The sequence below is a fragment of the Hylaeus volcanicus genome, chromosome 5 (genome assembly GCF_026283585.1).
Source record: "Hylaeus volcanicus isolate JK05 chromosome 5, UHH_iyHylVolc1.0_haploid, whole genome shotgun sequence".
Lineage (NCBI taxonomy): Eukaryota > Metazoa > Arthropoda > Insecta > Hymenoptera > Colletidae > Hylaeus > Hylaeus volcanicus.
Window position 1 is genome coordinate 10,605,773 of NC_071980.1, and position 17,728 is coordinate 10,623,500.

At 38.9% G+C, this 17,728-nt stretch overlaps 4 protein-coding genes and 1 long non-coding RNA gene across 9 annotated transcripts in view; 2 read left to right on the top strand and 3 right to left on the bottom strand.

Moving 5' to 3' along the window:
- LOC128877208 (uncharacterized) overlaps positions 1 to 856 on the top strand; it is a 1,786-nt gene extending 930 nt beyond the window's left edge. For both annotated transcript variants that reach the window (XR_008457212.1, XR_008457213.1), the window contains exon 2: positions 140 to 856. This is a non-coding gene — a long non-coding RNA (uncharacterized LOC128877208). The remainder of the gene's footprint in view (positions 1 to 139) is intronic.
- Positions 857 to 4,285: 3,429 nt separating this feature from the next.
- On the bottom strand, positions 4,286 to 9,299 carry LOC128877205 (E3 ubiquitin-protein ligase RNF167). Of its 2 annotated transcripts, none has more exons than XM_054124322.1 (8): positions 8,574 to 9,299; positions 7,480 to 7,796; positions 7,229 to 7,421; positions 6,852 to 7,060; positions 6,585 to 6,759; positions 6,342 to 6,500; positions 6,055 to 6,261; positions 4,286 to 5,966 (listed from the first exon to the last, which is right to left on the bottom strand). In XM_054124322.1, the coding sequence occupies exons 2-8, from the start codon at positions 7,657 to 7,659 to the stop codon at positions 5,923 to 5,925; spliced, it is 1,167 nt and encodes a 388-aa protein (XP_053980297.1). In that variant the 5' UTR covers positions 7,660 to 7,796; positions 8,574 to 9,299; the 3' UTR covers positions 4,286 to 5,922. The 2 variants fall into 2 exon arrangements, with proteins under 2 accessions (XP_053980297.1, XP_053980296.1); XM_054124321.1 differs by having other exon boundaries at positions 4,286 to 5,978.
- A 139-nt stretch (positions 9,300 to 9,438) lies between these two features.
- Positions 9,439 to 14,739, bottom strand: LOC128877204 (serine/threonine-protein kinase prpf4B). Of its 2 annotated transcripts, none has more exons than XM_054124319.1 (5): positions 14,601 to 14,739; positions 11,013 to 12,697; positions 10,756 to 10,929; positions 10,532 to 10,672; positions 9,439 to 10,458 (listed from the first exon to the last, which is right to left on the bottom strand). In XM_054124319.1, the coding sequence occupies exons 2-5, from the start codon at positions 12,681 to 12,683 to the stop codon at positions 10,300 to 10,302; spliced, it is 2,145 nt and encodes a 714-aa protein (XP_053980294.1). In that variant the 5' UTR covers positions 12,684 to 12,697; positions 14,601 to 14,739; the 3' UTR covers positions 9,439 to 10,299. The 2 variants fall into 2 exon arrangements, with proteins under 2 accessions (XP_053980294.1, XP_053980295.1); XM_054124320.1 differs by lacking the exon at positions 14,601 to 14,739 and adding an exon at positions 13,034 to 13,162.
- LOC128877206 (phosphatidate cytidylyltransferase, mitochondrial) lies at positions 12,938 to 14,766 on the bottom strand. Its single transcript, XM_054124325.1, has 2 exons — positions 14,626 to 14,766; positions 12,938 to 14,555 (listed from the first exon to the last, which is right to left on the bottom strand). Exon 2 carries the CDS (start codon positions 14,137 to 14,139, stop codon positions 13,033 to 13,035), a length of 1,107 nt encoding a protein of 368 aa, XP_053980300.1. The 5' UTR covers positions 14,140 to 14,555; positions 14,626 to 14,766; the 3' UTR covers positions 12,938 to 13,032.
- Positions 14,767 to 15,598: 832 nt separating this feature from the next.
- LOC128876327 (COP9 signalosome complex subunit 6) lies at positions 15,599 to 17,701 on the top strand. Of its 2 annotated transcripts, none has more exons than XM_054122589.1 (6): positions 15,599 to 15,993; positions 16,113 to 16,443; positions 16,515 to 16,798; positions 16,876 to 17,041; positions 17,118 to 17,311; positions 17,389 to 17,701. In XM_054122589.1, exons 2-6 carry the CDS (start codon positions 16,212 to 16,214, stop codon positions 17,527 to 17,529), a joined length of 1,017 nt encoding a protein of 338 aa, XP_053978564.1. In that variant the 5' UTR covers positions 15,599 to 15,993; positions 16,113 to 16,211; the 3' UTR covers positions 17,530 to 17,701. The 2 variants fall into 2 exon arrangements, with proteins under 2 accessions (XP_053978564.1, XP_053978563.1); XM_054122588.1 differs by having other exon boundaries at positions 15,599 to 15,871.
- The last annotated feature ends 27 nt before the right edge of the window (positions 17,702 to 17,728 follow it).

Sequence of the window (17,728 nt, forward strand, 5' to 3'; positions counted from 1 at the left end):
TAAGACGTCGAGCTCCTAAGATAGCGCCTGAGAGCCTTACATTGTTCGTAGAATATAAGTATTTGTATATAGAACTAGTTTTATCCAGAGTAGTTTCCTCGTCTTAGGAATAACCCTTGAATGCCATCTTACATTCCAGACGGTGTTTATTCGTTAAGAGCTCGCAGCCTCCGAGGTCTGGACGTTTGTACAAGAAAAATTTCCTCCCAAGATGATGTTTGCAATCGTAGACGCGTAAGAGGACTCGAAAACACTCCTAAGAACGACACCGTCGGCATGTTGCCAGTGTCGCGATCGCTATACGACCGTCTGGTCCTATAAAAATGCTAAACGCGGAGTCTTGACAGAGGATACGAAAATCGAACGATATCGAAAATTTAAGAACGTCAGGCGTGCATTTCTCGCGCGTCGAGATGCGCGAACGTGTACCAGATTGAATTTGCATAGATACGTTTAAGTACCGTACTCCCTACGGACGGCGATACAGAGATTACGCAAACGCATCTATGCCGAATATTAAATTATAAATTCCTCTCGATTCGAGAGGAATGCACATAACGTACAAATAAGAAAATGTTTGCGTAATTGAAATTCCTTATGTAAAACATAGTAACTGTCGTATAGATGAGTATTGCTCCCAGAAGTGGGCCACGAAGAATGATCGAGGCGTGTTAATAAACGCAGGAAATAATAATGTCGGGAGTCACTTGAAAGCGACTGTTTACCTACTTCCTTAAGGACGGGGGATCCCAACGAAATGAACTGTAAAATAAAAATAAATGTTACACTCGCGCGCACGTCTCGCACATCTCAAAATTAGGTCACTCGCGTGTCAGTTTATTTGTTTTTTTTTTTTTTTAAATCACGCAATGGCGTTACTTTAGCAGGTATTGGAAACAATAAAAAATCACGTAGCGTTGAAATATTCATTAGAGTTAGGTATTTATCTTTCTCGTGTTACTTTTCCATCGGATTTACGATGCTTTCTGATTGAGAACCCCGGATCGCCGATAAGTATGTAGCGCAGAGCATCGCAGTTATTTGAAAATCGCAGGATACAGGCGTAATCCCGTTAAGTCGGGATTGTAGTTGAATTCTGTTATAAATAAAAGCTTGGAAAAGGAGATTCAGACTTGGAACGAACCGTGGCTTTGTTAAACATTTTTCGAATCGTCTCTGACCACTCCGTGCAGTCAATGAATCTATGGGACCATGCTTAGAAGTAAATATTTTGATGTAATGTATTAAATAAGAAGGGTATCATTGTGTAAGGGTTAAAGTAGCCTGATGCAATCGCGTTAAAAATGACTGAGCTCTGGCGTGTCTAATGTAGAATGAAGCGACACTGAGGAGTAGTTTTATCCAGATTAGCGTGTTTCCTCGTCTTAGAAATAACCCTTGAATACCATCTTACGTTGCAGATGGTGTTTATTCGTTAAGACCTCGAACTCTTAAGATAGAGGCTGTGAGCGTTACATTGTTTGTAGAATATAAGTATTTTTATATAGAACTAGTTTTATCCAGAGTAGTGTTTTCCTCGTCTGGCGTGTCTAATGTAGAATGAAGCGACACTGAATTTCTGCTAATCGTCAGTTCCCCCCATAAATCATTCCGCGGGCGATAATCTCTTTGTAAGCAAACTAATCGCAATCTAAACGAAGAGAAAGAAACGGCGCGCTGTTCTTTCGCAATCAACGAACCGTAGCTTATTGTTCGCGAGGCGATATGACTCGATACCGATGAGTAATAATATCGTTACAAAATCGTCATGCCTAATTGGGACAATGCCGTTTGTCGACTAAATAATGAGTACTCGTGCCTCGTCTCAAGTATAAGCGTGCATGCATGTACAGATTGTGTTAAAATGTGCGGTACAGACTCTGTTAACCTAAATTTGTACGAGTAATCATTACTGGAGGTTACTTGTAGCATCGTGTGTCACCGTACTCGTCTTGAAATCTGCTGCGATGTCGAAACTAGACTTCGGATTTTTATGCATTTATAGAAAATCTGAACGAAAAGAAAATCTGCAAGAAAATAGGATGGGCGCAGTAGCCGATAATATAAAAAATATTGAAAGTAAAATTCATACAGAGTAAAATTCATATAATACAGAGTAAAATAAATTCCTATTTAGATTCAGTTTTTGTAGGTACGTTTACAAACGTTTTATTTTGCCGAAAGATCCGCAGTCTAGTCATAACGATACAGATAAATGATTTCGTTCAAAAAATATATTGGCGACCTTGAAGATCCTCAAGGTGACCTTAAGAGGTGCGCCATCAGGTGTTGCTTCAGCAGCTCCAACGCCGGGCACTGGTCGACGTGTTCTCCAACAGTTCGTCCAATGCTTTGTTGTTATAATCGCTTCCGTATAATCAAGGAAGAATAACCGTTGCGTAATACCTGGTGCGACGTGTTTAAAACAAGCATTGTCAATGAACGCGTAACAATTAACGTTCGGTTACGCAACGTCTTACCGAAGAGCGCTGCGAACGCACACCTGCAATCGGTGCAACAAAATTTCGATTCCCCGTTTCGAACGAAAACAGTATTACGATAAACTACACGGATCCAAAGTAATCAGCGCCCGTTTCTAAACATATTTCTCCTACATATTTAAAGTGCACGTACAGTAATTGCATACTTAAAGTACACGCCACTCGTCTAAAGATTCGTGTCATCTTAACGTCGTCCAATCATCGTTAATATAAATTGCACGTTTCCTCAATCTCAAGCTTTCCTCGTGTTCAAGCTCGGAGTGTTAAATCATTCCACCGAGAGTGGACCTACGTGTGTCATGCGAGCTGGAAGCTCCGCAGTCTGTAGAAATATTTCCGCGACTCATGTGAACGTATCCGCAATTAGTTGCATACGTGTCGTAACTGGAAGCCAACTCTCGGTGGGCATCGAACGTGCCTGATTCGGTGGCCCGCTTCTAAATAAGCCGCGACGGGGTGGAGTGGTAGGGACGAGTCGAACACGAGTCGCGAGTAAGAGGAGACGATCGAGAGGACGGGCAAGAAAGATCCTCAAACGGGTGGTGGAAAAGAATCGGGGTTGCTGTGATAGCGAAGGTGGAGAGGACCGGAGCACCACGAGGAGCCGAGGCACGATCTCTCCTCGCCATCGCGGCCGTCTCTGAGCGATTTTTTCTCAACACAACGAGGAGACGAATTCAAACGGCATTGTGCCGTCACGCGCGGCCACTCTCGCTCTCTCTCAACGGAACACCGTTAGAACCTCTTCCCTCTATGCAACCGCAGAACTTTCTTACACTTTGCCCCCTTTTCCAACGGCCCCGCGTCGCTCCCCTTCCTACTTGCCTCTTACTCTCTTTAGGTCGGGCTAATCGCTACAGAATCCTGCTTCTTTCTTTTTTATATGCCACCTCGTATTAGTCATGCCAAGAATTCGTTTCAATGTCAATTCAATTACTCCAGAGAAATTGCTTCCCTGGGAAAAAAAACTTTCCTTCTTCTCTATCTGCACTATCTAAATCGCATATTTCTTCTTCTTTTTCTCCATTCGTTAATTACTAATATCTAAAAGAAGAACGGTTAGGAATCGTAGGTTAAAGTAGAGAAATAAAAGACTGATAAAAATGTTTATTCTGGGATGCACAGATAAGAGAAATGTTACATGGGTCGGAAACGACCCCGATTAATCGTTGGAATACACTCGTTGAGTCGCTCCAATATAGAATTCTTCTCGACGACGAGGTTCGAAGGTCAATGTGTTTATCTTCGCTCCATGCTCGAGTAACACTCGTTTCTTGCAAAAATAAAGCACGCGAGGTCGTTCCGAAGCGTCCTCTTCGGCTGCCATTCCTTTGTTGTTCCGTTGACGATCAAGATAATCGTTTGAAAATCTCCGATTCTTTTATGAAAGGATGCAGAAACCCGGAAAACTACTTAACGCGATAAGAGATAATCATTGCGAGCACCGATACGTTCCCTTTGTTTGCGCGAACCGTTTCCATTTTACCTAAATGGTAAACCACGGTAATATCTCGAGTAGCAGAATTATAAACAACGTGCTGATATAATACCTCAAATATTTTCCAAAATATTATCTTATCTTTATCGTATGTACGTTCCTAGAGAGGATAATATTTAATCAAATATCTCTATCTTATGCACGATACATTGTTTATTTACTTGCATAATCAAAATCTTAATACTTCACGGATTCTTTTCAAAAGTTCATTACCCAAATTAAATAAAAATAATTCGGATAGAGTTCATCGTATGCTTTCACCCACAAGGATACCAGAAGCATGATGTAAAATACAAAATATAAATACTTTTTATTTTTATTTGGACAATACACCTAACGTTGAACAATAAGACAATAGTGTGTCTAATTTTCCGATTCAGACGTCGTAGTAGTAATCAAGTAAAAGTTAAATCCTCGATATTGTACAATATACATATATATGTATATATACATAACAAAGTTTCTCATACTAACTATATACACAGTTTTGTACAACCTTCATTCCATTCTTTCGAAAAAGTGTAACTTAATACGGTAAAACGCCATCGACACACATAAATTTTATGGTTTCGGACACGTGACAATTCACAATTAGGAAATGACCGTAGGCACTAATTAGAGTTACACATATAAACGTACAGAATTTGCGTAGAAAAAAAAGAAAAATGATTAGTTATACGAAACACGGTAACGTTATTCTGTATTACTTAGTTACACAGAAACGAACGAATTCGAACAAGTACTGCTGAAATTTCATTATATTTCCTTGTAAAATTGTTTCATCAGCGTTACACTTCGGGACACTTAAATTCTAAAGATTCGGCTCGATCGACGTAACGCCCCTGACGTTTGAAAGTGTTAATCGTTACGAGTTTACAATTTTTTGGTTAAACTCTATACGTCCTGGATTAAAAGGAATTCTATTTTTGGTCTTTAAAGTTATTTATATATATATATATGTATATATGTATATGTAGTAACAAATAATATTTATAAATTCATATATCGCGGCCTATGTCGCCAAGGTACATCTTACACCGTAATTTACTATATATCACCAGTGATCGTCATTTAGCGTTAATGAAATAGCTGAAAATATTCGATTATTCGAAGATATTTATATTCGTATAGATTAAAGAAGAAAAAGTATTCATGCTGTGGTAACTAAACAGAGGAGGTAAACGTACGCAAAAATCGGTAATTTATGCGCAAACGTAAAATACGTAGGCCATAAAACTGTGAATGCAACGCATTCGAGTAAAACAATATTTCGAAGATGGCGGTATCGTAATTCGCTTCGCGCTATTCGAAACATTTGATTTCTCGGATGTACGGCTAAAAAATAATTTGCAGTCTTAACTATCAAGTAATTATTAACAATGTGTCTAAAGCGACCTTTAATCGAAGCAAGCTGATGGGATAAGCAATGATTCTTATCGATAGAATAATGGTAGACCAACCATCCTCGATAGTAACGTTTCTATTTACCTTTATATAAAATACGGGGTGTAAAAAAAATGCTTGAAGAGCGATGCTTGTCACATAAAGAGTCAGATTTATATATTAACTTTTCAACACTTATGACAAAAAAAAAGTATGCCCGACACTTCACTTATTTCAAATAAAAAAAAAAATCAAATCTTTAAAACATGAAAAATGCTCTTCCGCTTCACGATCGTGTATTTCTAGCATTCCTCTGTCAAGTCTCGTAATACCATGTAAAAGTATGCGTAGATCTTATCCGTGACAGACAACGAACGTCCCGCGAAGGACAATAAACCGGGAACCTACGAAAATCGTACGCACAACTGTCATGTCTTTCGGAATCCACTGTACTTAGGTTCGTAGTCTCGATCTGTTTATTACGACCTGCAGTAACATGAACGATAGACGCTGCAAATCCATGAACGGCTGTATGTAAATTCACTGTACTACAGGGTTTGCACTGCTCGCAGTACGTTCTGCTTCTGGTAATTCACCTAATATTAAATCATTAAAGTCCTAAACGTGGTCTACTTTGCAGCGAAATAGTTGAGAATAACGAAAATTTCTTACCGTTAATGCTAAGGGTACCCGATACCATGAAGACAGTTCCATTAGATCGTTCTCCAACGCTCACATCGTCCACGTCATTATAAAGAGATTCTTCGGAATCAGAACTGCTACTCGACTGATTCGACAACTGTCCAGTTTGGGATCTGCCACGCGATATTCTAACCAACCACGGATTTTCATGCGATGTAAACGTTCCACCCTGGGTGCCTAACGAAACATTTTTCATTACTTTCGCGTCATTTCGGTTAACATCAATCGCGAAAGCCTCGATATCGCGATGCCCATACCTCGATGACCGTCACGAAATAAAGGTGTCGTATCGTCAGCGTCTGAATCACTTTCGTCAGTAACAACTTGTTCGTCCGCTGCAAAAACTTTTCGTTTACAGACCGGACAGACCCTACGATTTTTCGTTAACCAAGGGTCGATACATTTCACGTGGTACGCTGAAATTAATTGAGATTAATGCCACTGAAAATATTTATAACGATGATAAAAAAGATATTTAATCTCGTAATGAATATACTAACCGTGGGCGCAAGGCAGAACTCTTAATTTTTCACCTTCTATATAGTCATCTAAACAAATAGCACATGTTTCGTATGGATCACCTTTTGTATATTTGTGCGTAGGGATTTTCTTTAAACTCGAGTAAGGTAACATATGTCTTTGTTGCCTTCTTCTATTCTTAATACATCTGACGATCTACAATGTTTAAGAAGATGTTTTGAATATGGATACTTATCGAAGGCACGATAATTTTAACGTCACTTGAATAGTTTACTATCCAGCCTTACCATGAAAATAATCATGACTAGAAAGCATAACCCAAGAACAATAGCAAAAGGCAAAAGTAAATGTGTAATATTGAACGGTGTATCATTGTTAATGAGTACAAAATATAACTCGTCGTATAAATAATTTTCTTTAATAATTAATCCTGTGATTTCACTGACAAATACAGATGGTATTAATATCCCTGTAGGATGTTCAGCCACCATTGGTTCTACAAAAAAATATATATACATATATACATACATATATATATACATTTATGTTTATGCATTTATCCAAAGACTTGAGGCATAATTGCAATAACTATCGTAGATCTTTACAATTAACTTTGAGATCTATATTTAAAATTGTTGCTTAATTGTATAATATATACATTTACCTAGCTGATTGCTGTTCACATTATGTATAATTGCAGCATCATATCCAGCTTTCTGTGCCATTCGAACTTTTACTTCAAAGGTACAATTATAGCGAGAAATTAAAGCTATCCAATTACCATTGTAACCGGTAATATTTGGAGGACCCTGTATTTCTTGGCAAGCTGGGGGTGGGTCCGCATATACCACCATACCCTAATAAAATTTACCATGAATGTGAATACAATACAAAGTACAATCAAACAATAAATACCTTAATTCCCTCTGATGGTATTAAGCCGCCAAATCTAGCTGGTATATCTCTAAATTCCTCTTCTATCTGATGCCTCGCGGCTGCAGAAAATACCAAAATATCTGCTCTGTTGTACACAACGCAAACAACAAGTAACAAAAGCCATAGCTGAAGTTGATGGTTTACGCAACACTGTCTCATCTTTTAAAATATCAGAAATATACCCCGTCCTGTCAACTTTAATATTCCATTAAAAATTTCTTTGTGCGAATCATCATATGCTACATTCAATTCAATGATAGCAATGTATCCATCACAAGGTATAGGATACAGCAGTCCTATAAAAATAAATACAATGTATGTACTCGTAACGCAGTGCATAATGTGCAAAATAAAAGGTACAACACAGCTGGTATCGAGCAGCTTATTAACTGCACGTATATTTACTAAAAAACAAAAAACATTCTCCACGTCATAATTACATGTCATTTATTACATTCTCGTCGATGAAAAGCAGCAAATTGGAGGTATCTCCATATCACGAAAACGTCGTTAATTTATTCGTTCAATTTCAACGTTTCCTACGTAACAAATTTCACGGTGATTTCGAAAAAAAAAAAAACTTCATGCCTCGTGTGGCAGTTTTTGATTCAGCTTAGATAAACAAATAAAATCAAATCAGGAAACACAGATATGCAAAAACGTCGCAACGTGAAAACATTTATTCGTAATGCTTCCTATAAAGCGGTATAAAAACACTACATCGATTAATAGCTCGATAAACGAATCCGTAAACAGAAGGGTACAGGTACTCGTACCTGAGTCAGCGGTCAAAAAAAAAAAAAAGGACAAGATTGTAAATACAACGTACGAAGTTTGACAGATTGACGAACGGAATAGATGACGATAATGGCTTTCTCTGTGTGTATATCAATCGACGTGAAAAAAAAAAAGAAAGATGACATCCATACAGACACGAAGACGGTGCACATATATACATGCGCGCAGTAATCAGGTACGGCGAAGGAAGCGAAATCCGTGCAGATTTAACCCTGAATACCTCTTTATCAGCCGTGTTACTCGACGCATGTCGCGTTGATAACTTCTATACGTACTGATTGTTCTTTCGCTTCTTTTCATCCAGAAAAATACGCTGTGCACAACACGCAGGGGACGTTCAACGGCGTAATGCGTATATATACATGTATGCGCACATCAACACCCACGCACACGTAGTAATTTTCGTTGGTATTATCAGCAGTGTGCAGCGAGATGGACTATCATCCGTCGCATGTCATTTATACACCTTATTTTTTCCTGTTTTCTCTCTCTCTCTCCCCGTCCTCCTACGATTTTTTGAGGTTATGAGGATGTCACGAAACAACGTGGTTTACTAATCACGGCGTAGAACTCGTTCGACAACGCAAGATCGACTGCGACGATGATTAAATAATCGAGTAAGGTTCACCAGAGTATGTCAGAGCTCGGATACTGTTCGCTACCGTGTTCGACAGCGGCGGAGTGGCCCCCCATTCATAAATAGAGACGAGAAAGAGAGTCGACCGTTCGTACGTGACACGAGAAAGATTAGCGCACGACTTCCCTGATTGAAAACGAATTTTTTTCGCAACCCGATCACTGAAGTCACGCGGATGTCATACATATATACGTTTTCCTTTATTTTCCCACGGAATTATCTGACAGCTTAAGGCCGGACGTGCTTATTCACATGCGGTACAAGCGCTAAATTTAAATTCAATTAAATGTCAGCTCGTTATTCATCGATTTTCACGGCACAGTCGTTTGTGTACCATGAGAGAATTAACCTGCGTCTATTTAAACGTATGGCGTCCATTTAAACGGCAGCTATCCAAATTCTTAAAGGAGATGCTATATAGTACGCACGATGAAATATTTTAAAGGAGACGTAACACTAAAGCGCATTGATAGCTTAGACACTCGAGTCCACATACGAGGATGTCCAGTATTTCCAGGCGGAGTAAAAAGCTTTATTTGGTTCATTAAACAAATTGAATGTACATAATAGTTTTCGTAAAAAGTATATTTAAAGTACACGTGGTGCAATCATAACTGTTTACATTGGACTAAAAATTTAATATCTCCAAACATTTTTTTTTCCCTTATCACAGATAAAGTTGATTCTGTGATACACGAACAGAAAAGGAGAAGCGTATTTCGTTTTCGAAGTTCGTAGAGCGTTATGTCTTTTATGGTTCCGTTTTCCTACTTAACGTGAGGTTCGATTACTTACTGGATTACAATGTTTTATGATACAATAGGTGAATATTACACGTATATATACATCACAGGCATGAAGAACGATCATTTACGAAGTATACAATTCAATAGTGTAATGTACATACACAATACAGATTTAAGTCGATATGATTATCGGTAAAGTCAATAAAAAAAGATGTATGTATAATGCAGGCGTTTTATACATATCTCGAGCGTAATTAATCGAATTTACACCATAATGTACTATATATATATTTATATATATATATATCTTGCGGAAATTCGTGTTTTCGAAACAGTGGCGTCGTCATAATATCAACGTCAATGCCACTTATAGTGACGAACAATCGATAAAACCATCAAGCATTGAACAAGTGGAAAAAAGTTAATTTAAAAAAAGAAGGAGAGAGAGAGAGAGAGAGAAAGAAAGAATTCGATCCCGTTGTAAATGAAAATCGAATTACATCATTTGTAGTTAAAGGCACTCATTAGCAATATCGCTTACAGTGAGCCAAATTACAAATGTACACTGCGCAAAAACTTATTATCTTTGTAAAATGTTACTAATTTACTAAAATCTTACTAGATCTTTCCGCGTGAAAACCTTTCGTCGAGGTATTGTGCTTTGCTTATAACAGCGTTCTTCTGAGCTTGATCGAATCGATTTATCTGTAAGTCGATATCTCTGTCGAACGGTCTTCTAATCGTTTGCCCGGTCAGTTTTGCCTTCTTCTCCTCCTTCTGAAATTGATATTTTATCTCATTAATTTTTCCAAAGCATGAAAACATTGAAATTTGGTCGTCACGAAAGTACCTTTTTCTTCTTTTCAAGTTTACTCTGATGTACTTCCAGAAGGGATTTCTCGCGCTTTCTACTTTTCCCACTTTCGGTCTCGTTGCTTTCTTTAGTCGGCTCCGTGGGCGGTTTTTTTAAATTATTAAGAACCTCCTCCTCCTAAAATGACGAAACATTTCCAGCGTTAGGTGTAATTACCAATGACTCTAAGAAAGATAAAGAAAGATCGTATCAACGCTTACCCGTTGCCTCTGTTTCTCAGCTCTCTTTGCTGGAGTGTCCGTCCAACACGACCTGTCGGACATGTCCGGACCTGCTCTAACGCGGAACTTTCGCGGCGCTAGTCCTAGGTTACTGACCTGTGCCGGAGGTAATTCTGTCATCCACTCCTCTCGTTGATTTAAAGTACTATCGTCCTGAAATATCATTGAACGTTACACGTTTTCCAGCAAAAAATGGATTGCACAAAAGCTGTTGCGTGAACTACGATTTGCGTTACCTCGTCTTTCTTCTCATTCTTAATTTGTTGTGCTCTCTGCTCCAATTGTTTATACACATTGCTAGTCCTCAATGCTGGATGATCGACCGGTAGGGGACCGATCGCGTCTTCGTTTTCAGACTCTGCTTGCTCGGTTTCCTTGTTATCCTCAAATTTCGCGAAATTCGAAAGAGCGGGGCCTATGATTTTCGTCTTTGTTTCATCGCTACACGCTTGTTGTATCAAATGCGGTGGCAACGCCGGGCCAAAGGTAATATCTGCATCGCCATCGGAATCTTCTCGACTTAAAACAATTTGATCGTTGCCACTCGTCGTGTCAACGTCGGATCTCTCGGTTAGATCTTGCGCGTCGATTTCTGGTAAACAAGGTCCTATGAAATTCGTAGCTTTCACTGGCTTTGCGTTACTGGAAGAATCAGCTATTAATGGCGGTGGTAAGCTCGGCCCGTACGAGGAGTCTTCTTCAACGGCAGAGACATCCGTTACTTTTGGGGAATCGCAATTGCTAACGCGCAAGGAAGCTTTCTCAGTGGAACTAAAATTTCCTTCCTCGCTGTTCAAATTCATTAATTCGGGTTTACATCTTTCGTCAACGATATTCGTACTATCTTCCGTGATTTCCGTCAATATAGGCGACGCGCTACCTAATGCGGAATCTGAAACGGCACCAGGATTATTATTACTGGAACCAGACGACATATCATTCTTCCTTTCATTTACCTTAGGCGAGCCTTCCGAGTGTTCGCTTTCTATCGCTTGTTTTTTCGTTGAATTCTCGCACTCGTCGTTCGAATTTCGTTTTTTCGTCTTTGCCTTGTGATGCCTCGATAACGAACATTTGTTCCCAACGTCCGAACCATCGGATAAGTTCTCGTCAGTCTCTGATAGCACGTCGAACTCGGACAAGTCTAGCTCTTTGTACTCTTGACTCTCCATGGATAAATTTCTTTTCGTCAGCAATTCGTTGTCGGTACGACCCTGTTCCGCGTTCTTCGGCGAGGAGAGTTCCTGTAACCGTTGGTCCGCGTCCTCTTTCGCTCTCTTGTGCGAATTGTGTCGCTCGAGTTCACCCCGGAATCTGCCATGATCCGACGATCTCGGTTTATGCGACTGGTAGCTCCTGTCGCGGCTTCTGTCGCGCGAGTGCCGCTTGTACTTCTCGTGAGATTTGTTCCTATACTTGTCGTTTTGGGATCTGTCGTCCTCTGTTCTGCTGTGCGATCGTTCCTGAGACCTGTGCTTACGATGCTCGCCCCGATCCTGATCTCTGTAACGCTTCGCGTCTCTCGTTTTACGCTTCGAGGACACGGCTGAGCTTTTCGAGTCTATGCTGACGTCCCTCGTACTCCTGTAGTCCTTGCCGTCCTCTCGTCTCGAGCTTCTCGACTCGTGGCTGTGTTTCGAGTATTTTCCCGAATGCTTAAGATCCCTGTCGGTCGCGTCCTGCTCTTTCGAAGATCTGTGCTCTCTTCTGCTGCTGTCGTGCTTCGATTTTTCTTTCCTATCTCTATACTCTGCGTCGTTGTAGCTGGATTTACAGTCCGATTTCGATCTCGAGTGTTTTCCCAGTTTCGCTTCTGGATGGACGTTATCTTTGCGGGTGGCTTCAAAGCGAAAACGTCGACCGTCGTCGCTGTCCTGACTCTCAGAATCAGAATCCATTGTAGTCATGACTTAGTTATTCGCTGGAAAGTACGACAAATTTAATTTTCGATAGAGATAATCAATTCGTTAGATGTATTGTAAGATATATATATGTATATATATGTACGTATATAGCGACGATTAATTTTAAATGCTAATCCTTCTAGTCTGCAGCGTGAGTAATACTTAACAAAGAAACTTAAGAATATCGCATCGTGTCCCGTTAAAAGTATATCGTAAAGCGCTTAAGGCATTAAACAATCCTTAGGAAAAACAGTTAGTCACAATTTGACTAAATAAGTTTATTAAAACACAGCTGTATGAAACATTGTACATATGACAGAATTAAAGTATGACTAAAAGGGATGCGTAATTACTACTCTATGCGTTTCTCTGTTCCTTTCGGCTGTGTCTGGTTCTTCATAGTCTCTACTATTCTTTCGACTTTGCTTCGACGTGGCTCAGGTAACGCCTTTGTCGGCTGACTTGTTTGTAACATCTTCATTATCTTTCTTCCGCCATACATAACAGATTTCACAAGCCCAGCAGTAACGATTCCCTTCAGACTTTGCGTGACGCTTGATCTCCATACGATTTGTTCCAAAGAGTCTTCCAGTATTTTGCCGCATTCGGGATCGTACGCGATCGCACGCAGACAGTCCTCGGTATCCTTCGATCTTGGACCCTGCGACCATGCTCTGACAAGTCTGACCTGCGGTGTTCTAGGTAACTGATTCAAATGATGTATTTTCGTCTCCGGGCTTGTATCTTGATGGCAGGTGACACCCGTTTGATCCGACTTTGGTATATCCATACAATTCTCGAAATGTTGCAAAATTGGAGCGTACAATTGTTTGAATTGTTCCAGTTGGGGCAAAACGATATTGTTAACTTTATCTTTATTTTCACCGAAAGTCATTCGAAAATCGCCGATATACGACAGACCGGCTATAGTTTTGTAAAAATCGACTTCCGTGAAGTGTTGCGGAAGCAATAATAGCGCAGCGTGTACGGCAGAATGTAAATTTTGTACCAAAGCTGTAGGTAATTGAGAGTGTTCGCTCGGTTCCACCAATACTTTCACAGGTTTGTGCAACCTTCCAGCCAAATACAAGTCATTCCAGTCTAGTAAGTCTTCTACCAGCGAAACCTCAGAGATTACTCCATATTTTATGGTACATCCCTCTGACATTTTAACCAATGTATTATAATATATTTTGGCACCCCAGTTCTCTTGCACATTAGCGATAGTTCTATGTCCAAGAAGCTTCAATGGCTGAGCGTAATGCTTAGGATTGAGTTCTAAATTCTCTGCGTGCCATTGATTCGCGTTACGAACAACGAAAATAAGGTCTAACATATTGTTAGACTCGTTGTCTATTTGTTTAAATGCACCGGATCCGTATGCAAAGCAAAACTTCATGTTCCTTGGAAAACTTTTCAGTATTCCCTTTAGCTGATGGATTCCTATGAACTTCTCCATCACGACGAAATGTCAATAGTACAAGCAAAATCTTCCCCCAAGGAAAACTTGATACCTTTAATTCTGCATAATACTTCTTTACCGTCAAAAACGTGGAATAATCTATAGGTAATATCGTTTAGGTAATATCTTGCGATAAATCTTGTACGATCATCAAAGGATTGTCTTTTTCTTTCTTACGTAGGTCTAGTTAGGGTACAGTTGATCTTATATTTTGTCTGATTGAATGTTAAGCATAGATTGAAAAGTCAGAAAAATTATAGTGTTTCGAAGAATATGATTAAGAAGCGGCACCTGACACGAGATAATTATTTCTGGCCTGATTTCTTCCAACAGCTTTGGTGACGACGGTCACGAATTTCTGGATATTTATAATCAACTGCACCCTTTATTAACCGAGATCCGTTCCGTCTAACCTAGAAATGCTTTTCGTGAATTGTATAATCGTTACACATACTTACTTAAAATCGATGCAGTATTCTATACCAAGGATTTAACTAATTGCACAGCAACACGAACGATAGTATCTTTAATTTAAAATGAACACAAATGAATCAACGTCAAACTGATACAATATCGTATCATGTATCTGTATCGAACTCAGGAACGCATGATCGCTTGAAGTAATCCGCTTCATGTGGAACAATAACAATGACCGCGAATTTTCTGTTCGACGATTTCGTCAGACCTGGTCTGTAAACGAACCCCGATGAATTAAATTCTTTCGACCAAACGTTTCATCGTGTCGTCTCAATTATTCCAGTAACCGCTTCGTATCGATACCCATAAATAAATAAGTAATTTCAAATCGCTTTCTCTCAGGAATATCAAATCATTGTATCCAACAGCGATTCTACTAGTGTTTTTTTTTTTTGCCGCTGTACCGCTTGGTGCATTTGATTACAAACTCTACGTAGACTGACTACTTGCTTTACAGATTCGAAGTCCGTACAGTTTACCTCACAAAAGTCTATTTTAAATATATGTCTACATTGTCTACGAATGTGTCTATTTGCGCTGGAGTGAATCGAGAACATTGAACGTCCTAAAGAATAGTTATTTATGGCATCTCTGGCTCTAATATGATTTTAACATTTATTTAGAGTAATTTATCAGAAAAACAATGCCACAAATAGAGAACCGCGGTTCTCGGCATTATTTTCCGATGAATTATAAATAAATAAAAAAATGATTAAATGCCCTGAAACTTATTCGCGTAGGTTCGCTATGTAATTGTTCTTTGGGGATTTGGGAGACAATTTCTAGATTAAACAAGATAGAGAATCATGGTTTGGGACATTGTTTTTCTAATAGATTATATTAAACAAATCTCCCCTTTATTTATTCTATTGATAAATTTCTACCTTGTACACCGTAAAGGTGTACTGTAAAGGTGTACGAAACGAATCAACTTGTACAACAAGTTTGAATTCACGCATTGAAAATGGAGGGCTCTCCACTGATCGTGATTGCAAACTCTATGTAGATTGACCACCATCTCTACAGATTCCTAGCATAATTTACCTCGCAGGAAGTTTATTTTGAGCTGTTTGTATTTGCATACACTCAAGTTTGACAGTCTGAGGAATATTAATATAGGACTGATGGAAATTCCGAAAGGAACGTTCATCATGATTTCGAGCTAACATTTTTTTTTTTTATCGTACGTCCGTGTCAGCGAAGACAAGTGACAGTGTCACAACAAAAGGATTCATTTTTCGTTATTGATTAGGTATTGTATAAGTCTGGTCTAAAAAAAATGGCAATCTTATTTGTACTATTTCAAGATACGTTTAGTACATAGAGGTTATAAAGAAAAGGAAACATTGAAAGTTCAATCGAGCGTGATACAGCGTTAGTGGTTTCTTTTGACACCTTTTTATGTTAACCTTCACTCATTAAACATACTCCTAAATTCTGTGATGGTTTAATAGTATCACAATGATAGGATTTGTTTTTTTTTTGTCGATTAGGAGCCGTATAATCGTCTTCGCCGAGATTCCTCGCTAAGTACTACGTAGAGATCATTTACCGATATTTTGAGTCACAAACGAGTAGAATAATTAAACGTTATGGAGGTTGACGAAAACAATGCAGCAGCACCGACAGAAACACCAATGGAAGTCGATGATGATAATGCTGAAAAGAAACCTACCGTATCCGCGAATCCTCCTAGCGCTATCAAAGTGATGGCATCCTCTGGCACCGTTGGGTCTGTTTCTATTAGTCTTCATCCGCTTGTCATAATGAATGTCAGCGAACACTGGACTAGGCTTCGTGCTCAAGAAGGAACAGATCAGTTAGGTATGCTTTTAATCAGGACAGTTTGTATCGTTAAGAAATTGGAACATTCACATCACTTCAATATATTACAGTTTATGGAGCATTGATCGGTAAACAGAAGGGACGTAATATCGAAATCATGAACTCCTTTGAATTAATGTTCACGTGCATTGGAGATGACGTTATAATCGATAGAGATTATTACAACACCAAGGAAGAACAGTTTAAGCAAGTCTTCAGTGAAATGGACTTCTTGGGGTGGTACACAACAGGGGATATGCCCAATGAAAGGGACATCAGAGTGCACAAGCAACTTTGCGAGATCAATGAAAGTCCTGTGTTATTGAAACTTGACCCAAGACCAAAAAATACAGATGTATGCATTTACATCAGATTTTTCTATTGACTGAAATTATTATGTGGAATTTAATGGAATTTTGTTATTCTTTATAGCAATTGTCCGTTTCCATGTACGAGTCAGTAATTGATTTAGTAAATGGGGAAGCTACAATGCTATTTGTTCCATTAACTTATACACTGGCAACAGAAGAGGCTGAAAGAATTGGGGTCGATCATGTAGCAAGAATGTGTAGTAACGATCAAGGAGAAAGTTCCTTAGGTAATACAACTCGTATTTATTTGTTTCTTAATGCTTCAAACAATCGAAGATGAAATCTCAAATAAATATTATACAGTTGCAGAGCATCTGACTGCTCAGCACAGTGCTATAAAAATGTTGCACTCCAGAGTAAAATTGGTTCTGAAATACGTGCAAGCAGTACAAAGCGGGGAATTGAAAGGAAACCATGAAGTTTTGAGAGCAGCCTGTTCTTTGGGACACAGATTGCCAGTTTTAAACAATCCCAAATTCAAAGCTGATTTTTACAATGTGAGTACGCGCTATCCACATTTCCAAGTAAGAATTTTGTTTCACGTATAACGCATTAAATTATTGACTCTTTCCAGCAATGCAACGACTTCGGTTTGATGACCTACCTTGGTATCATAACAAAAGGTTGCAACAATATTAATCAATTTGTTAATAAATTCAATATTTTGTACGATAGACAAGGCGTGGGTCGCCGTTTGCGGAGTCTCTTTTTGTGATAAGTGAATAGAAATCGTTGCGTTTTATACTTGTCTTTTTTTACTCCTTAAATTATAGCAAATATTCTTGCAATTTAAGGAATTCACAGCAGTAAAGTTTATTGGTGAGTAAACTTAATACTATGATAGATATTGTACCTCTTACAAAATAAATGTCAAAAGTTCGATCGAATTATTGTACCAGTTGACACCTAATTCA